We start from the raw sequence: 21,101 nt of genomic DNA, 5'->3' as shown, positions 1-21,101 counted from the left end.
CTAAGCCTTGCCCAAATCACAGATGTGTTAGCAAAATAAATGTTATCATTCAAGCCACGAATTTTTGGGGTGGTTTGCAATAGATTATGGAAACAGATTTTGGCACCAGTTTGATGTGAAACGAAAGTAAACGAGTTCAAGACTAAGTATTCCTGTCCAGTTGCTTTTTTCCCAAGTCTAAAGAAGTCAGGGAAATTTTAGTCCAGCATTTTTCAAAGGCACCACCGGAAGTGACTAAAACCAACTGCTTTATATAATCTCATTTTATCCCCTTTCATTTATTCCCTATTTATTCTTTAATAAGTAGATTGCAATCTATTTAGGATGACATCTTTCTCCCATATTTTTCCTGAATTATTTAAGCAATTTTGACATCGCCCAAGGTATTTATTTATTAAAGAGAGGGAGAAAAAACACACCTTTCAAATAAAGTCCTATGAGACTGAGTCTTGACACAAAAATTGCCAAGTCTCAGTCAGTAGTCGCACTGAGAGAAGATCCCATGTGTTTCATGCTGTCAACAGCATTTTAACCTTCAATGACACAGTCTCTTCACTATGAAGATAATGTTAAGAGTCTGTAAATACCTCTTCCGGAACACTTGTGTTAAATGGGTCGCGACTGGGAGATCCCATTACTGGTGTAGGTGATAGACTTTTCTCCAGGTCACTAAAACCCTGTGCATCCAGCAAAGTGGAGATGGAACCGGAAGTGAGCAGATCTTCAAAGTCGCCATCTTGACCTAGGAAAAGACAAAGCAAAAGGAGGACAACAGCAGCTTTTCATTTACATTTCACTTTGGGAGGAAGAATACCAACCGAATATAAAATTTTTTCTCATCCTCAAAAATCAAACAGTCAGCTTCTCCTGAAATCCTTACAAAAATAACAACAGGGCTCCTAGGAAACATGTTAAACTATGAGTACCTGAGGCTTGGGGGTGGTATTAATAGATACCATCACGGACTCACAGCATTGAAATCAGAAGTTAATTTAGTCCAACAACCGTCCTTAATTTTGTTTCAGAATTTGGGGCTTTTCAAATTTGAGTTCAGAAATAACCAAGCTGGAGAATACCAGTGGTACAACAAACTAATTCTGAACAGCAACACAGTCACCATGAAACAACTCAATATTCATCATTACCGTTCTAAAAAAAAAAAAAAACACACCAGAAAGAAAAAAGGAAAAGAAAAAAAAAAGATAGGCAATCTTTGATTCCTTAAGATGATCCTTCCATGCCATTTATTTTAAAGCAGAAAGAATAGTCTTATGGACAAATGCAACCACATATCCAGCAAAGCTGCCAACTCTGAGAATTTCTTTTCCATCTCCAGCGATGAAAAGGATTAGGTGCTGAACAACTGTGCCAGATACTCTTTTTTAAAACCAAAAGCTGATGCTTAAAACACTATTCTCTGAATAATACAAAATGGCAAATCATATACTCATTCAAAGCTATTAACTAGACTTAGCTTAACTTACATTTTATTAGGTATTTAATTTCATCAAAATGTAGGTATTATTAGCATTCTCTAAGGACTAAGTAAATATAAATCCTAGTGAGAAATCACTGTTTATAAACTCTTTATTAGAACAGAACATAATTTAAAAGCTACCTCTTTTTTCTACATATTTTATAGGCATTAAAAAAGATGAAAAAAATACATGAGGGGCACCTGGGTATCTCAGTTGGTTAAGTGTCCGACTCTTTTTTTTTTTTTAAGCTTTATTTATTTATTTATTTGAGAGAGAGACAACAGAGAGAGAGAGAGAGAGAGAGAGAGAGAGAGAGAGAAAGAGCACGCATGTGCACACAGGCCAGCAGAGGGGCAGAGGGAGAGAATCTTCCAGTAGACTCCTGGCTGAATGCTGAGCTGAGGCAAGGCTTGATCTCACGACCCATAAGATCATGACCTGAGCCAAAACCAAGAGTCGGATGCTTAACCAGCTGAGCTACCCAGGCGCCCCAAGTGTCTGACTCTTGATATCAGCTCAGGTCTTGATCTCAGGGTCGTGAGTTCAAGCCCCATGTTGGGTTCCACACTGGACATGGAGCCTACTTTAAAACAAAAACAGAATAACAAAAAACCGCCATGAAACTGACAAAAGTGATCATGCCAGTGAAATTATGAACAATATTTACCCCTTTTCTCTATTTTCTACATTTTATAATTACAGAAATTAATGTTTTCCCTTGGTTTTTAAATATAAGAATTACAATGTTGCGATTCTATAAAATCAAACACTTTTAAATGCTATGACTATGTAAAAATTAATCACTTGTGAATTTGCAATATTGTCTAAAAAGCGACACTCTCTTGAAAGCACAGAAAATGCTGAGTGATGAGAACCGCCCTGAGACCACTGATAGAGGTTCATTTGCTTGCTCATTTGGGTAGTCACAAAATCTTACACACTAAGCCCAGTGGACAATAAGCTGAAGACCCATTTTCTTTTAAATACTCGTCCAAAGTAGGATTTTCTTTCTTTCTTTTTTTTTAAAGATTTTATTTATTTATTTAACAGAGATAGAGACAGCCAGCGAGAGAGGGAACACAGCAGGGGGAGTGGGAGAGGAAGAAGCAGGCTCATAGCGGAGGAGCCTGATGTGGGGCTTGATCCCACAACGCCGGGATCACGCCCCGAGCCGAAGGCAGACGCTTAACTGCTGTGCCACCCAGGTGCCCCTGATTTTCTTTCTTTTTGAAGTCATCAAAATTGAAATTCCAAAATCTGAGTATTTCACAAGTACCTTTGAAAAGATTTATTACCAGTGCTTACTTTTAGAGCAAATAACCCCACCTATGCTTTGCTAATAAACAAGGATACTTTCAAAGTTCTTAACACTTCTGTTTTAAATGACTGCCAGAGATTTTCCATATTTGAGGATGGCCAACTGCACCACGCATAGATAAAATAATAATACATCAAAAGGCATGACTATTTTTTAAGTTTCTAATTCTAATTAACATACAGTGTAATATTAGTTTCAGGCGTACAATATAGTAAATTCGACACTTCCAAACATCATCCCGTGCTCATCCCAACAAGTGCCCTCCTTAATCCCCATCAAAGCATTACTATTTTTACTTAGATGTCTTATGGTTTTGCTTTTTTTTTTTTTTTTAACTTAACATACTCAAAGCTGAACACAATCCCCCTTAACCATTTCAATGCTCCCTCACTAGGCTTCTCTTTCATCATCCACTTGGTTGCTTTAGTCAAAAATGTCAATCTTTCTTGATTCTTTCATCTTCTTCACTCTCATCTAATTCATCACACCACTGTGTTAATTCGAACACCAAAATATATTTCGTCAGTACCACCATATAATTCCACTTGGAATCTTGCGAGAGTCTCTCGATTGGCTTCTCTTCCTTTCAATACTGCTCCTCCCTCCTTGCTCCTCCCACTATGGCCCATTTGTTACAAAGATGCCTTGGACTTGGGAAAACCCTTCAGTGGATCCCTGTGGGCTCACAGAGCTGAATGCCTCACATTGCCTGACCTGGTCAGCATTACTTCTATCAGCTCAGCTCAGCTCATTCTCCCCCCTGCTCACTACCTTCCAGTCAGGAACAATTTACTTCTTAAATACACCAAGCCCTTTCCCCTCATAGGCTCTTCTTTTTTTTTTAAGATTTTATTCATTTATTTTTGAGAGAGAGAGAGAAAGCATGAGCAGGAGGGAAGGGTAGAGGGAGAAGCAGACTCTCCGATGAGCAGGGAGCCCGATGCAGGACTCGATCCTAGAACCCTGGGATCATGACCTGAGCTGAAGGCAGATGCTTAACCGACTGAGCCACCTAGGCGCCCCTCCCCATAGGATCTTGAACAGGCTGTTCGTTCTCTCTCTCTGGAATGCTATCTAATGAACTCCACACAGAGGCTCTCCCTGACCAACCAATCTACAGTATTCTCATTGGCCTACACAGCAAGAAAGTATCTAGAGAACAGATGCCTAATAATATTGTTGAATGAATGAATGAACTAATTTGGAATAATGGACATTCCAGGAAAATGAAGCCAAACGTTAAAGTTCATAGCCACTTAAAATCAAGTAAAGTAGGAAAACCTATAGAGCCACACTACCTTTTTTACCTTGGGTCAGTACCGCCGTATCTTGCATTTTCTTGTACCTGTTCAGGCACTGTCGAAGATCTTCTATTTTCCGATCCTATTAATAAAATAAATTGTCATCTTTAAACTATGACTTTAAACAGTAAAAGTAATTGTGACATAAAGAATAGGGAGACATGAATTATTTACATTATTCAAAGAATAATTCTAAACTTTAGTAAAACTGGTAATATCTAGAATAGTTTTCCTACGTACATCAGAGATAGAGAAAAAGTACCTCTAAATTTAGAGATCCTATCCTTCAGCTGCCATCTTTAAAAAACAAAAACAAAACAAGGTAATAAGATACAAAACAAAACAAAACAAAAAACAAGAAAAAAATCAACTTTAATTATTCTCCACTCCAACTTATGGGTCCGGTCTTGAAAGAAAGATCTACACCTGCTGTCTTTATCAGCTATCATCAATCACAGTCTGGCTTTTCTCTTCTTAAAACACAGCCAAAGTTGTGTCAATTAGTCATCAGAGCCTTTCCATTTACCAAAAATAAGGAGCACTTTTCATCCTTTTTCTAATTTGACCTCTGGTACTTGACTGACACCACTCCTTCCTTCTTTCACTTTTCTTTCTACTCTTTCTTTTCTTCTATTTTGATTTCTTAATTCCTTGACCAGATATTCTACTTCCACTATCCCCACTATCTACCCAGTCCAGACTATAAAATGTTAGTGCTTTAAGATTTTGTCCTTTACCCTCACTCTCCTTGATTCTAAAGACGGGATCCCTAGCTCCTCCCTCACTGTTCTGGGGCCTGGCTATGTGATTTGCTTTGGCCAAAGAGATATCAACAAATGTGGTGCAAGCAAAGGCTTGCAAGGTCTTTGCACATTAGGGCTTGCCCTCTCTCTCTCCTCTAGGGAACCTTGTGAGCACTATGTGAAGATGCACAGGCTAGTCTACTGGAGGATGAGAGACCATTTGGAGAAGAGACATCCCAGATGGGACCAGCCTACGCAAGTCTGTTAATCACTAGACATGTGAGTCACACCGTCCTAGACCATCCAGCCCATCCCGCCCACCAGCTAACTGTAGAGATCAGCAAAGCCAGCCCAGACCAGAAGAACCACCTAGCCAGCCATCAGAAGTGTGAGAAATAATAAATGTGATTTGTCATGGAGCAAAACCTAACTTACGTATTAACTACAGTTTAGTCCCCGACAATCTACAATTCTGTATTTCCCCTAAAACTGATGGGGTTCATTCCCTACCCAATCTATAATTATACATTAATCTCAAAATTTAGATTCACTTTCCAACTTTCTATGAGAAATCTCCTTTTAAATGTCTCATGAACACAGCAAATTGACTGTCTCTAAAATTAAGCTCATGATTTGCTCCTGGTACTTGAGCCTCTGCTTAGAATCCCTTAACTCTTTGAGGACATGATCATTCACCTCGTTACTCAAACTAGAAACTTATTCTCAAATCCAAAATTTTTTTTAAAAGATTTTATTTATTTGAGAGAGAGAGAGAGAATGAGCAGGGGGAGGGGCAGACAGAGAGGAAGAAGGAGGCTCTCGGCTGAGAAGGGGGCCCGACGCGGGGCTTGATCCCAGGACCCTGGGATCATGACCTGAGCTGAAGGCAGATGCTTAACCGACTGAGACACCGAGGAGCCCTCAAATCCATTTTTTTTTTAAATCTTGTCAACCTGTGTCACTGTCAGCTTCATATACCCCTCCACCTTATCTCATTCTGAACTTTTCCAGGATGCACTGGGCTATTCCGAGCCTTGCTTTTGAGACATGTTTTGGCTCATAGATACTTTCCTTAGAAGCTTTCATTTTCCTGATGAACAACTCTTGCTTTTCCTCAGCTTTTGCTCAAATATGGCCTTTTTGAAGCCTTCTGGAACTACTAAAATCTCAAGTCACACTTGGTGCTCCTAAAGCAGTTGAACGTCTCATAAGCCCTTGGTCAACACTGGGAGATTTATTTGTTATTGATGCTTTTTGAGAGAGAGAAATTAAAACTAAATGAAATTCAGCGATTATTTTTAAAAAGTAAAAGCTATCGGGGCACCTGGGTGGCTCAGTCAGTTATGCGTCTGCCTTTGGCTCAGGTCATGATCCCAGAGTGCTGGAATGAAGCCCTGCATCAGGCTCCCGGCTCTCTGTCTCTCTCTCTCTTAAATAAACACATAAAATCTTAAAAAAAAAAAAAAAAAAAGTAAAAGCTATGTGGGCTCCTTGCTAATGACTTTCCTTTTTATTCCATAGTGGGAAAGACTAACAAAAAGAAAACTAAAAATGGGTGGGTGGATAGGACAATGAGTTTACTTCCTAATACAGGGCAAATAAAGAGAATGAAAGGCAAAAATGTATACCTACTAAAACAGAGAAGACAAGAATTAGAGAAAGAAACAAGATGAATGAAAAAGATCTTTGGCATTTGCTTGTTTTTTTTTTACTCCTTGAGATGACTCTTTTCTTGGGAAAATGCCTCCTTGTTCTATTAAGGAACCTGAGGTACGAGTACTTCTGAGGACAGAAGCTGAACCCGACTGTGGCTGCCGGCTGGATATATGACTGAGCAGGCAGGCCGTGAGGAAACACCTAGCTTTAGAGGTAACTATTTCCCTGCTCTAAGCAGGATGAAGTGAGAGAAGCAACCGGAGAGAAGAACCCCCAGAGACCTTGGCATCTGGCCAACGTAGCTAAAACAGAGCCTAGGGCCATATTGGATTTCACAGTGTCCATGCCTCTGTGTTCTTGTATCTCACCTCTCAGGAGAACAGAGACAATCCCTGATGTGAAAGAACCCAGGAGTGTAAAGGAAATAATATGAATATGAACCCCATCATGAAGCCAAAGTTGTCATGGGCCACCCCTTTCAGAGTTCATGTTAGCCCAGAAAGTGTGCACTTTGGACTGTATCCTTTCTCTCATTTCCCACCTGAATCTAAAGAAGTGATCTGAGGGCTTGAACATTTTTCCAGATTCATGGGGAGGGGGGAAGGGAGCTCTCAGTGGAACTAGTGCTGCTGGTCACCATTCTACACACACGGTCGCAATTACAACTGCCACCACCGAGTGCGGGCACACAAGGGTAGAAAGGGAGAACGGTTGTCCCTCAACGTCAGTAGGGTGTCGGGTATGTTCTTTCAAACTAACATATCTCAAGAAAACGCATGGAATGATCAAAATGGTGGTACACATCCACATAAAACACTTCAATCTCATTTAGATACCTTTTCTTCATTTGCTGCCATCAGGGACTCCACAGCCTTTTTCATTTTTTGTACTTCAATATCTGAAAATATCACAACATCATGTCAGAAGTCAGTTTCATTAACGTGTGTGACAATAACAAGAGGCTGACTCTTCAGACAGAAATGTTTTAATGAAATGTTTACCATCCATATCCTCTTTTGGGGAAAATCTGAAAAATGAACACCTTCCATGTCACCTGAACAGTCATCACTCCAGAAAGCAAACAATATGGGAGAGAGCTAACTACCCCCTCTCGAAGCAACAACAAAATCTTCAGGAGAACACTGAAGGTGAAATTTCAGTGCTGTAACCATGAAAACATGGACTTTACAAAAAAAACAAAAACAAAACAACCTAGAAAGCAGTGGGTGAAAGCGATGAACGGTGTACATGATGACATAAGCAGAGAAAATGATACTTAGCTTTAACCAAGATGGAAACATGAATGGCAAGAGCCTGATGAAATGTGGCATTTATAGGAGCAATCATGCTAAGAAGCTGGTTGTAGGTTCCATACAGAAGGATAATAAATACTTTGCTTCATCTATAAACATCATTTCCAACACTACTTTGAAGTGTAAAAGCCAAAGTAAGGTAAATGTGATTTTCCTTAAAATTTGACAAATACAAAGGCACGTTACTTTAATAACAAAAGAACCAATATTTTAAGATGAAAGGTCAGCCTAAAATGAAATCACAAATTTAAAAAATTCAAACAGAAAAAAAAATTTGAGCTGAAGTTACCTGCTTCTGAGGGAAAAAAAAAAACCTACTACTTAATTTTTAAAATAGTGGTGCATCGTTCACTGCTGATACAACATTTCCAATTAAGGTATATTCTATAGAAATTGCCTTCTTTTTTTTTATGCCAAATTCTCTTAAGAATTCAATATCTGGAGGAAAGAGCCTATTAATTAGGAATTACCTTTATGCTGCATTATATAATCTGGGTTCTGTTAATCAGCCTGGGTACAATATCTTTTCTAACACCGAGAGGGCGTGTCTAATTCCTAATGTAGATCTCAGTGAAAACGTGGGCTACGAAACATTGAAAAGTAACTTTCTCTCCTGACCCTGGGTCTCCTGAACTACAAAGAAAAGGCTTCCTCACCCCCACTACTTTGAGTGCTCTGTTGTATTACGTGGAGCAAAAGGGCTGAATCAGAAAAAAAAAAAAAAAAAATCAGCAAAACGACCTTTTGCTCCTTGTCTTTATTGTTTGTTTATTTACCCTCTCTTTTGTGCACTCTGAAGAAATGGAGAGCTTATTGATGAAGCAACTTCACATCTTTGGTAAGAGAAGTGTTTTGAAACACATGCAAAGAGCAATCCAAGTAGTACTTTTGGTGAATGTAAAGGCTGATGGAAATACACCAAAAACCTTACTTTTGTCTTTGAGCTTCTTTTTAAAATTTTCATCTGTGCAGGAAAACCCATCGAATTGGAAGTTAGTATATACATTACAACAATAAATATTTTAAGAGCACGATTATTTCGTCTTTTACCTAAAAGAAAGAAACTCTGACCCTATAAAGACTGAGTATTAAACACTATTTTGTGGCTTTAGGAACAGTACTACCATACACCACGCTCTGTGTAAGGTTAGAAAGAGAATATAATTCATCCAAAGACCTAAATTTGAGTTCCTACCTCTGTCAGTTCATCTTTGTGAACCTTGATTTTCTTGTATATTAAAATGAGGCCCATGGAGTCCAAGCACTCCTTACGCTCTACGCGATGAAAAAACCGTTAGCGATGCTTTGGTTGTTTTTACATTTCTATTACAGGTCAACACATGGCTCTCCTGAATGTGCCCAGCACACTGCTCACAACACATTAAACTCACCACTCGAATTCAACAACACTGACGTGGTCTATCTCCTATTCAATGAGATGAGTCCAGGGATCACACAGTTAGATGCTATGCCAACATCGGATTGCCATGAAGTTTCTAAACATTGCTCTTAACCCTTGTATCTCTCTGGCTGTGCGTTGGTAACAAGCAGGTCACAGACCAGTATCCATCTTTGGGCACCACTACTCTAACACATCCTCCAGCCCACAAGTCCAATAATTCCCTTTTATTCTTAAAACCCTAAAAGCATGACCTATCTGTGAGTGTGCTTTATAGACACACAATTCTAGAGGCACATGGCTGGCTCAGTCAGTACAGTATGAGATTTTTGATCTCCGGGTGGGAGTTCAAGCTCCACGTTGACTATAGAGCTTACTTAAAAACGAGAAACAAAAAACAGACAACCACCATTCTATATATGCCAAAATATACAAAGGAAAAAAAAATCCACTTCCTTCAATGGTTGATGAGTTGAGCTTTCTGATCCATAGGGAATTGCAACTACGGGGATATAAAGCCAGTGTATTCTAGAGCCAAGAAAGACATGACAGGTAACCTAATTCAAGCCCTTCATTGTACAGACAGTGAGGTTACCAATGTTCACACGATACGTAAAAATGTACTAAAGCTACACTAAATGGAATGTTTTGTTTCCCAAGAGTCAGAAGGTGCTTTGGTAGCTTGCAGTGCCACCGTGATTTGTAATAACAAAGAAAGGTTAAAACGAACCTAGTGTTGTCACGTGTTATGTGCATTTAGATTTCCAAATATAACATAAAGGACACATTTCATTCAAGTTATTTTCTGTCAAGTATAACATCCAATAAAAATTACAGTCCGTACAACATCTCCTCAATTACGAAAAAAATTTCCGATAAATTCACAAACGTTTTCAAAAACACAGAATCAGCCTACTTTCGCTTCCTAAGGAGGTCGAGGGCTCAAGCCATGATAAGAAATTTTCATTGATTTTCCAAAGATGCGAAGTCTTTTCCTCTTTTCTTTCAAAAAGGTAGGAACGTTTTCTAAATTCCTTACATCGTGCTGTTTCAGGGTCAGTTCAGAGGGAAATAATCTTGGGACATAATAATGGTTCCTTTTAACGCTTTCTGTCACTCCCTTGTACCGTGATCTGAATAAGAACTCTCTTGGGAGAATTTACAACCTAGTCATCTAAAATAAACACCTGATAGAGTACAGAGCTGCCCTTCTCCGGCTGCTGAAGAGGAAGCTAACAGCGCCAGGCACGGGAGAGAGTCTCAGTGGAGTCCCTGCTGTCCCGGGCTTCGCTGGTTTCTGCTAGCGACCCCCCCCCACCCCCCCTTGGAGCTCACACATCACTAACACTGGGTTCTTCTGCAGATGTAGGGAGGAAGGGAGGGCTGCATAGGGAGGGTTCGAACAAGGAAGAGAACAAATGTCAAATGCATGTACCTACCTCGGTCAAGAATTTCCAGCCCTTCTCCTTTCATCTTGCACACCAACTTTTCTTGTAGCCTTTTTACTTCAGTTTCCTTCTCCTCCAGCTGTTCTTTTAAAGAGGCCAGTTCGTCCTACAAATGATAAACTCATTTTAAAACAGGAGATGATGACTAAAAGGGACTATGCGGGGAGCATGTTAACTCTTAAATCAATCATTAGTTTTTGGGAATGGAACAGAAAACAACAGGAATCTAGATGCAGACTTGAGAAATCAGACAGTGGCAATGGGAAGCAGGAAGCAAGACAGTTAATGAAGGTCAACGTATAAGAATTCTGGTATAAGTGTTCCACGTTTCTGTGTGACCAAAGTAAAACAAAATCTTTTAAAGTATAATTAGGACCAGGGTAGCCCTAAGGTTTAAATATTATGTTAAATAATAAAAAAAAAAATCTCCCCAAGTTAATCAAGGATGATGATCAAATCAGATACAAGTGTCTGGCAAATAAAGGCAAATAAAGCCAAAATAAAATGCCAATTGGAAAATATATATTAAGACTTGACTGAGATTTATTTAGTGTTTCAAGATGGCACTCATGTTCCCTGGACAAAGCAGAGCTTAATTAATGAGTAAGACAGCAGGTGATGAACAACGTTAGCCAACTCGTGGGACTAAGTAATTCATCCTCATCACCAAAATAAAAGAACAGAATCTTCTACAAGAATGGAAAAAAGATTTAACGAACAGATTTTAAATACCCCCCCCTTATTTTTTACTACATAGCTCTTAAAGACTCCAAGTCCAATGTTTTATTTACTAATGCTTTCATTTTCAGCATAATTTTGGTGAAGAATTAGCTTTAGCAAAATGAAATTTTGCTGGCTGTATTTAGCACAGAAAATAAAGTTATGCAGTGCTAATAAATGCACTTTTATAATTTGATAAACATTTTAATTTCAGTCTCTAAATCTATGTATTATGTTTAGTACAATGAGAAGATTTCCAGTGAAGCAAGAAAGCTGGTCCTATACTTTTTACTTGTGAGAGGCGTGGATACCAAGTACAAGGAATTTTCAGTAGCTAGTTTTAAGCAGTAATTGCAACTTACTGCCACGATATGGTTAACCTTCAAGAAAGTCCCAAAGGAAGAAGCAGTCTCTGCTATTGATACAAAACGGATATTTTTTCCCAGGTGCATTTTTACAACTATTTTACCATGCTTGGATCTCAGATACTCTAAGAGAGTGAGATCTAATTTATAAATAAATACTTTTATTATGCTTATTTATTATTTTTCATTATTTCATATGTTTCTGAAAACAAGATGAGGGACCGCATTGTCCCTTTCATCAGCTTTAAATGTATTTTTAAAAAATAGATGACACACACACGATGAATGCACATGCTACTAAAAACACTGTCACGGCAAACAGCACAAGCCAGAAAGCAAACAGGCCCAGGACCCCATTACCCAAAGTCTACTACACCTTCAGTGACTCCCATTTTTGCTCCATCCGCTGCTTTTCATACTGCATCTGACCCACCTTGATTTTCATGCTAGAAAGTTTGGCCATTAAAGACTGGTAGAGAGACAGAGGTGTGAAAGAAACCACAGATAGAAAAAGACAAGCCTGAATATCCAAGAAAATAGTATCGGTTTATAAAGGAGGTTAGATAACTAAGAGAAATAACAGGTTATGTTTTACCAGATTAGTTAAGCCCCGATTTTTATTCACAATAGTGGTGTTCAAATTCAAGAAGGTCTCCAGCTTGGGGGAAAATTTCATTCACTTGTAAAATACCTTCTTTATCATCCACTGAGTTGAAAACCTACTTATATTATCAATCATAGATAACTGAGTCATGTGTTTACAAATTTTTGCCGTTGAGAAAACTTACTTTGGTTGATTTCAGCTTTTTTTCATACTGAAGCCTTTCATTGTCCATTTCACTGACTCTTAACCTCAAATCATTGATCTCTTGCATTAGCCCCTGTCGAAGAAGGAACAATGAAATACATCAGGAAAGCAGCAACACACCTATCTATGCCAAAATAGTAGCTTGGAAATCTGAAGTCAACAGCCTCTGGGTTCAAGTTGTATGAATTGGATCAGACAAATGGAAACGAATGTATCTCCCTGAGACCCAAAGCATCTTTCCAGTTGAAACACTACTTTTAATTCTCAATGCTCTGACCTACAATGATGGGATTATGGAAATAAAAGGTAATTTTTAAAATTCAAATTCAATTAATTAACATATAATGTATTATTAGTTTCAGAGGCAGAGTTTAGTGACTCATCAGTCTTATATAATACCCAGTGCTCATTACATCACGTGCCCTCCTTAATGCCCATCACCCAGTTACCCCAACCCTCCACCCCTCCTCCCCTCCAGCAACCCTTAGTCTGTTTCCTATAATTAAGAGTTAAAAGGTGACTTTCAATTTGATTAAGAAAGGTAGCTAATCACATACTATCAATCATTAGCTGTTTCCCGACTAAAAATCACCATATAGATTCCGTCTTTAAAAATTAACTAGAAAAATTTTCTTTAGTAAAGCCATCTACTTTTAGGGCCTTTTCAGTCATATGTGGATTATTTATAAAAATATTTTTATAATTTCCTCCTTTGTCTAACAAAAATACAGATTGCTCATCAACCCAGTCTGGGAGAATAAAATGGAATTTAAATCCTTTTTTGTTTTTTTAAAATGTAAACCTTTTAAACCAAGGATTTTCAACTGGAGGGTGGATGCGGGCCCTGTAATTTACAAATACATTGTCATAATACACTGTTTTATTTGGAATAGGAAAAAGACAATAATCCTAAAGTTTTCGTAATACAAATACAGCCAGATGCTTTTTCTACTTCCACTTTAAAAAAAAAAAAAACTAATTTGCTCGTAAAACTTGTCTAAGTGTTTTGAGAAATAGCAACATATTTTTGTCCAGAGCCCAGACAGTTAGGAAAAGGGAACCAGAATGCCACACAATACCAACTTCAAATACTGTGGAGGGGATTTATTTTTTACTACAAGCCATCAAGACCCCATCAACGGTTAACGTGTTTTTATTCCTCATTTTACAAGTCTGCTAATCCTGAGCCACAAATTAACAGATGACAGAATTATTCAAACATGCCATAAAAAAGAAACAAACAGCACTATAAGAAATAGAACTTTCTTCCTGAACTTCTATGCGTACTGATTCACACATTCACATGCACAGAGAAAGGAATGCCTTTCCTAATTATATAACTACTTAACGGTACTATATAATAATTACTCATTAGTTATTACTATAGTTATTTTTTCCTTTTTTTTTCCCTAAAGAGAGAGAGCGCACGTGTGCGTGCTCGTGGGGAGGGGCAGAAGGAGAGAATGTTCAAGCAGACTCTCCGCTGAGCATGGAGCCCTAGGCGAGGCTCCATGAGATCCTGACCTGAGCCAAAATCAAGTGAGAGGCTTAACCGACTGGGCCACCCAGGCTCTCTTTTATAATTGTTATTAACACAGTGCTGCAGTAAGAGGACATCTATTTTCTCCTTTCACAAACGAGGTCAGGAACTGTTTGACAGGATTGAATTTCAGTTGTGATTCCTTATCTACCTGTTCAGAATTCAAGTCTAAGAAAAACTCAGTTTCTCCCACTTATTTATCTCCCATTTGTTAATCATCCTTACATACTATGAATTCTTTGTGATCTTCCTTCATCTGCCTGGTCTTTTCTATATGTATCTTTCCATGTTCTCACGGCTAGCAGCTTTGAATTCCTGTTTGGTATTGTTTCATTTTACCACTTCCTTTAGAAATAATGACGATTTGCAAAGAAAAAGAAGTAATTGAAAAAAAAAAAACCGAATTGTGAATTGCGATAATTTTTCTATTAAAAAAGAAAAAACCCTACCCAAATATCCCTTGTGGCAACTCTGTAAGTATGAATGTCAATCTCCAAACTGAAAGAAGTCCTATTTTCCCATCATAACTCAAGCTGGAAAATCTGGAAATACCTCCTTCATATAAAACTTTAAAAAATGAAATTCAAATTATTTCCAACTAATTTCTTATCAGAATTTCAGTTCTTTTAAAAAGAAAACCCCTGTTACTGTTCCCTTTTCCCTCTCAGAGAAACTCCAGGCTCGAGAAAACTCAATTTCTGGCATCTGTACTCCTACCAGAAGGGGGCACTGTTGAATAACGCTAAGCATCTCCTATCAGCCATTCCTGAGATAGGCAAGTCTTCAAAATTCCAGGATTTCAAGACTTTTACCCCTAATCTTTCAGAAGTGCCTATATTTCTTCCCCATCCCAATATTTTCTTAGAAATTAATCTCCAAACAATCTAAACTTCTAAGACAAAGTTAAAGAATTTTGGATTCATGAAACAGCCAGGGAGACTGTTTTTTTCAAAGGAGGCTCCAGACCCAACATGGGGCTGGAACTCATGAACCTGAGATCGAGTCTCATGCTCTACCTACTGAGCAATCCAGGAGACCCCAAACATTTTATTTTTATTAAGGGAACAATAATAGGAAAATGAGCATATTCAATTCAGTTTAATTTTGAGGACATTTTATTCATTGTCATATGTAACAAAGCTGATCAAATTATAGCTTATAATCTCTGGGTATGCATATTTTACCAAGAGTATTGAATATTTATTAGAAAATTATCAAGGACTGAGTTTACTGGAAGTTTGATGACAGGATCACTTTGCTTATGTTGAAAATGTATGAGTGAAGCAAGGAAGCACTAGAAAAAAAAGTTTTATAAAAAAAAAAAAATGCAGGGGCGCCTGGGTGGCTCAGTCATTAAGTCGGCCTTCAGCTCAGGGCGTGACCCCAGAGTCCTGGGATTGAGCCCCGCACTGGGCTCCCTGCTCCGCTGGGAGCCTGCTTCTTCCTCTCCCACTCCCCCTGCTTGTGTTCCCTCTCTCGCTGGCTGTCTCTCTCTCTCTCTCTCTGTCAAATAAATAAATAAAATCTTAAAAAAAAAAAAATGCAGACAGGGCTTCCTGGGTGGCTCAGTGAAGCCTCTGACTTGATCTCCAGCTCAGGATCCTGGGATAGAGTCCCTCGACAGGCTCCATGCTCGGTGCAGAGTCTCTTGAGATTCTCTCTCCTTCTCCCTCTGCCCCTCCTCCCACTCACATGCACACACACGCATGCGCACTCTCAAATAAATAAATAAATAAAATCTTTTTAAAAAATGCAGACAAACTCAAGAGATGTAAATGCTGCTCTGGAGTTTTACAAGAAAATCATAACACATTCACTTCGCTTTAGTCCCAATGTCTGGTTAACACCTCAGATCCAAATTAACCAGTCGTGCAGGTTAAGACCCCCCTTAAACTTTATGTGTGCAATGGAAAAGGCCAACCCTGGACCCGAATACTGTAACTTCCTTCCCTGCACCAGAGTGAGCTCCACTGCATGGTGTCCATCGGCTGGCTGAATTCTATCGTGTTATGCAGCAACTGTGGCCTCAGGGAACAACAAAAAAGAAAAAGAGGAAAATATCCAAACAGATTTTTAAAGAAAGCACTAAAGGGACAATTTTAGAGAAACCGGGTCACTTTCTTAGTTCTGTTTTAAGAGCCCCGGTCTCGATCAAGTGAGAACCATGCTCACATAGGTGACTGACAAAGAGCTTTAGAAGATTAAACGTGAACTAAGTTAGGGATCTCCTTTTGCTGCTGAAGAAGTAATACATATGCCAAGACTTTCCATTACAGTTCCATCTTTGGCAGAAAATTTAATTTTGAAAATAGCAATGGAGTAAATCTCACTAAACCCAGTCTATGCAGGACTTGTATATAGTGGTTAACATACGTAATGTACCCCATATCATGATGGTATATAGTTGGCTTGACATAAATGTTTGAAATGAAAATGGGGGGAAATACTTAAATAATTTCTTTTCCTCTCTCCTTGGTACCCACTTTCTAATCCAGTATGACAACTCTCCATACTCCCACGGAGGAAACAAAAGTGAGAGAAAAGAAGAGATGCCCCTAGGAGATAAGGAAGTCCTACAGCTCTTCAGACTTCTTTCCAAATAAACAGATTTCAAATGGATATGCTCTCTTTCCCCAACAGCAAACAATAAGCAAATGAAAGACCCGGATTAACAGTAAGATAGTACAAAGAACAAAACATGTGTAACCACAAAAATGGGTATTTCCAGTTGTGGAATCTATCCCAAATTTCACAAAAGTATAGTGAGCTTTAATTGGAATGATTTATGTGAGGAATAGAGCAAAAGTAGAAGGCCGAACTAAATAAACTCTAAAAATCTGATTTTTATGATTCAATAATGAAAGCATGTTCTCTGTCCGTATTTTAAAACCTACTTATTATATAGCAAATAATCAGTACAACTTAAAAATGGCTATTAGTAAAGGGATACACTTAGATCCATTATTTCCATAACAAAGAAAACCACTATGGATGGAAGGACAGACAGACAGATGAAGAGAGAGAAGCTCCAAATGTTATAAAGTCAAAAGTTACTTCTAAAGATTAATGAAAGGATGAATATCTCATATCAAAAGTCTCACAATAAATACTGCCGTGAGTATGTAGTGATAAACAGTCAATGTAAAAAAAGTCAATGTAATTAAAGATTATTCTTAAAAAGAAGCATGGATGAACGACAGCATGTAGTAATTAACTGCCTCCCCCTCACGGCTACAAGGAATTTCAGCTTGTTCTGGAAACATGTGTATGACGTATATACACGTACAGGCGTATGTATATGGGGGGGGGTGTTGTCACTCACCTCGGTGTCTCTGAACCTATCTTCATAATCCAATCTGTCCTTCTCTACAGCTGTCAGTTTGAGCTTCAAGTTAGATATTTCAGCCATCAGATCCAACTTCTGAGTTTCTAAGGATGTCCTGCTCAGAAGCTCCTATTAGAGTTTAAGAGAGACATTCAGAAGTTGTTCTATTATACATAGTCACACATGGATGTGTCTCCCAACTGCAAAGCAGTAACCATCAAGTGTCGGGAATGTGGTAAAGATTAATCACTAAACAGATAAAATTTGAAAAGATTATTTGCTTCAGTTAACCTTCGTTGAGCAGAATGAAACGTACGCTTGCTTCCTGGGGAGACGTACGTTATATAGATACCCATGTATAGAAACCTCACAGGCTGTCGAGCCTGACGATAACACCGACGAAGACAGGTTTACTATGTGTTCTGAGGCACTGTTCTGATGTGTTTTAAGTGGCTCGATCCTCAAAACAAACTGATGAAGTAGAAACTCCTAAAGATAACTCCCAAGTTATCCTTGTTCAACAAATGAGGAAGGCTAGGAACAGAGAGGTTAAGAACTTGCTAAAAGTCATACAGCAAGGAAATGGCAGAGCGAGGACTCAAACTGAAACAGTCTCCCTCCAGTGGGTACCCTATCCACGGTATTACAGGTCCTCTTGTCTACCGTGTGTGTGTGTGTGTGTGTGTGTGTGTGTGTGTGTGTGTGTACATTACAAGCTTCCCCCCCACCCCAGTAAAAGTCATATATGGTACTTATCTTTTTACTTAATCATAAAATATAGGCTCATGTTTGGGGGTTAGGAAACCATATGAAAGTGTAAAGAAGAACATCAAAATTACCCCCAATCCTAGCAATATTTTATTCCAGATACTAACTACATGAACACTTTCTATGGTACGCACGTGTTCTGAGACCCTGCTACGCTGGGTTTTTGCTTAGAGATGCCAGTCGAGGTGAATCATGAACTTGACCGCTACAACAGAGTGAACATGACACCCAAATGTAGCCCTTCAAAGAGTTCAGCAAGAAACTCCCAGCCCGGGGCGGGCTTCTGAACATACCTGCTGCAGCATTTCTTCTGTGGCGTTCAGCTTCTCCCTGTGCTCTTCGAGACAAAACTCCAAATCTCGAATCTTCTCTCCCTGAGCCTCTACCTGGTCTGTTAACACACTCACCTGTATTTAGAGCAAAATACTGCAATAGATTAGCAAGATTCTGGATCCCACTGCAAATTTTATTTCTCTAAATAGAAAAACTAAAATGATGTCACTACCCATTTGGTGGTAAAGAAAAAAATCTGTGAATTAATAAGACAGCAGACCTTTACAATCCTATTTAAGTGATGCTTGTTGATCTGAGGACTCCAATTTTTAGGGTGGATAGGGCTGATTGGGGACATGCAACACCTTACATTTATAGTCACATCATTTCAACCATTTTATGCGAGAGGGCATGTGCACAGCTCATCCTTTTTTTCGGGGGGATGGGTGTGGGAGGTAGTATTAGAGACTAAGAGAGGAAATGGAGTTATGTTTGAAAGAGAAGCTGTCAAGGACTAATTTAAGTTTGATACCTCAGGAAGAATACAGAAAAGGATCCAGGGAATTCAAATTCCATATCTTTCCTGATTAAATTGTCCACAAATGTGTTCAAATCCAAGATGTAACTCAAAGATCCACAAGGAGACACTGGATTTAGTCTTTTCTCCTTGGTGCTTATTGAATATGTGAGTCTTTCCCCAATCACCAGTCTAGTAAATACACCGCAATTTATTTAGCTCAAAATACCAAAGTAAAAATATTTGTCATGCATTTAAAACATTATGAAAAAGAAGAAAACCCAACTTTAGCCACTAAACGAGACTCCACAACTCACGTTAGGTTCTGTTTGGCTCATGGTATCATTTTTAAAATTGAAAAATTAAACGTATTCAGATTCAGAAATATTCAGATTCATGAATATCTATATAAAAATTGCAATTTCTGCTGTATATTTAGAAAAAATCAGATCAATAATATGACAGATCAGATCAGAAAATCAGCTTAGATGACACTGTGTCTGTCATCAGAGGAGCCGAGGCTGCTCACTCTAGACTGGGTAAGCACACCCTTGTGCTGCCACAGTCCCCACCACTCCCTATTGCATACAGATGGCCTACGTACTTATTTCTATTAGCAGTCTGGCTCCTGGAAGCATCTGAATATGCCATCCCAACTTAAAATGGTCTTTGTAAACATGTCACGAATAAAGAACAGCATTTTAAAATCACTTGCCTGGAGAACGAGAGATTCTTTGTCATTTTCTAACCGTGCTAGCCTTTCTTGATATACCTCTCCATTCCCTGGCAGGTGTCCATTTGTCTGAAAAAGATGAAGTAGTACGTGTAAGGCTTGACTCTCTTTAAAACTGAAACTACTGTGGGCAAATGAAATGGCATCCGTTTTTAATCCAAGGAACCTGCATGGAATTCAGAGAAGCTGTGGCTGCCGCTAATAGAAAATACGAGACTGCAACTTGGTTCATTTACCTCACAATAGGTAAAACAGGCATGTCAGGCACTTAGGCATATTACCACCAAACCAGACAACTTCTCATCAAGCAGAAAATCATGCCCTAGAAGGAACCGTGGTTACTGACATTCACTGGTAGTGGAGGCACAGCCGGGTCATGCAAAGGTCTGCGAGTGTGTGGTCAGGCACAAAATCCCCATTTCCCTCTGAATGACAGTGCTACTAATCCTGGGTGGGGACACTGGGAATGTCCTGGGATGCCCTTCCATCCCTCCCCTCCTGAGTTCCAAATCCAGGACTGCAAAATCCAGGCAGCAGGGGTGTGGGGCAGCTCACACCAGCTTCTTCCCTGCTACTCAGAACCAAATCACAGGGCAAGTCTTCCCTTTGTCTTGAAGCCTTTCTTTCTTCCCCTGAAAGCTTAGCCATCAATCAGTCCACAATGACATTCCCTGGCAGCACTGACGAGCCGTCCTCATGGGCACTTCATCAGTTTCCACCCTGACTTCACTAACTTCTTGTGAGTGTGCTCAATTGGATAATGTCATGCCAGGCTCCTGCACAGAGCCCGTAAACAGGGATCATCCTGCAATCACGGCATGGGCCAGGTGCTCACTTTCTTCCGCTCCGTCCGGCTCCGCACCTTTCCATCAGATGCGGACATGTTTATGCATGGTGTAAATGCCGAACAAAAAAGTACAGCTTGGGAAAGCAAGTCACATTCTTTTTTTCTCAGCTGTCTCATATGTAAATCATTAAGGAGACACATGAAAAGGCTCACAGAGAGCAGACAACATAAAAATGTCATTTTGAAATATAGCAGTATATGTGATATGTCCCTTGTTATCTCATTTAAATAGTTCATAATCATATAATGGGTAATCCCAATAGAATTTTCTGATTCCTCATTCAAATACAACAGAAATAAAAGCCAGTGGAGCTCAAATTGGTTAGTTGGGGCCATCCAGAGTTCAATCAAAAAAGCAAATAACTTCAGGGGCGCCTGGGTGGCTCAGTCAGTTAAGCGGCTGCCTTCAGCTCAGGTCATGATCCCATGATCCCAGGGTTCTGGGATCGAGCTCTGCATGCGGCTCCCTGCTCGGCAGGAAGCCTGCTTCTCCCTCTCCTCCTGCTCATGCTCTCTGTTGCTATCTCTCTCTCTCTCTCTCTCAAATAA

The 21,101-nt window shown here is 39.2% G+C and overlaps 1 protein-coding gene across 1 annotated transcript in view; it reads right to left on the bottom strand.

The window, feature by feature from the left end:
* PPFIBP1 (PPFIA binding protein 1) overlaps nucleotides 1-21,101 on the bottom strand; it is a 173,729-nt gene that overhangs the window by 25,652 nt on the left and 126,976 nt on the right. The window contains exons 6-14 of the mRNA XM_008712302.2: nucleotides 19,688-19,774; nucleotides 18,476-18,589; nucleotides 17,412-17,543; nucleotides 12,530-12,622; nucleotides 10,648-10,762; nucleotides 8,741-8,773; nucleotides 7,333-7,394; nucleotides 4,095-4,179; nucleotides 588-742 (exon numbers count right to left, since the gene is read on the bottom strand). Coding sequence (XP_008710524.1) covers nucleotides 588-742; nucleotides 4,095-4,179; nucleotides 7,333-7,394; nucleotides 8,741-8,773; nucleotides 10,648-10,762; nucleotides 12,530-12,622; nucleotides 17,412-17,543; nucleotides 18,476-18,589; nucleotides 19,688-19,774 — 876 coding nt within the window. The remainder of the gene's footprint in view (nucleotides 1-587; nucleotides 743-4,094; nucleotides 4,180-7,332; nucleotides 7,395-8,740; nucleotides 8,774-10,647; nucleotides 10,763-12,529; nucleotides 12,623-17,411; nucleotides 17,544-18,475; nucleotides 18,590-19,687; nucleotides 19,775-21,101) is intronic.

Source organism: Ursus maritimus, unplaced genomic scaffold (assembly GCF_017311325.1).
Source record: "Ursus maritimus isolate PB19 unplaced genomic scaffold, ASM1731132v1 scaffold_26, whole genome shotgun sequence".
Lineage (NCBI taxonomy): Eukaryota > Metazoa > Chordata > Mammalia > Carnivora > Ursidae > Ursus > Ursus maritimus.
Note: the sequence above shows the minus strand (reverse complement) of the source record. Positions and strands in the feature narration are given on the sequence as shown.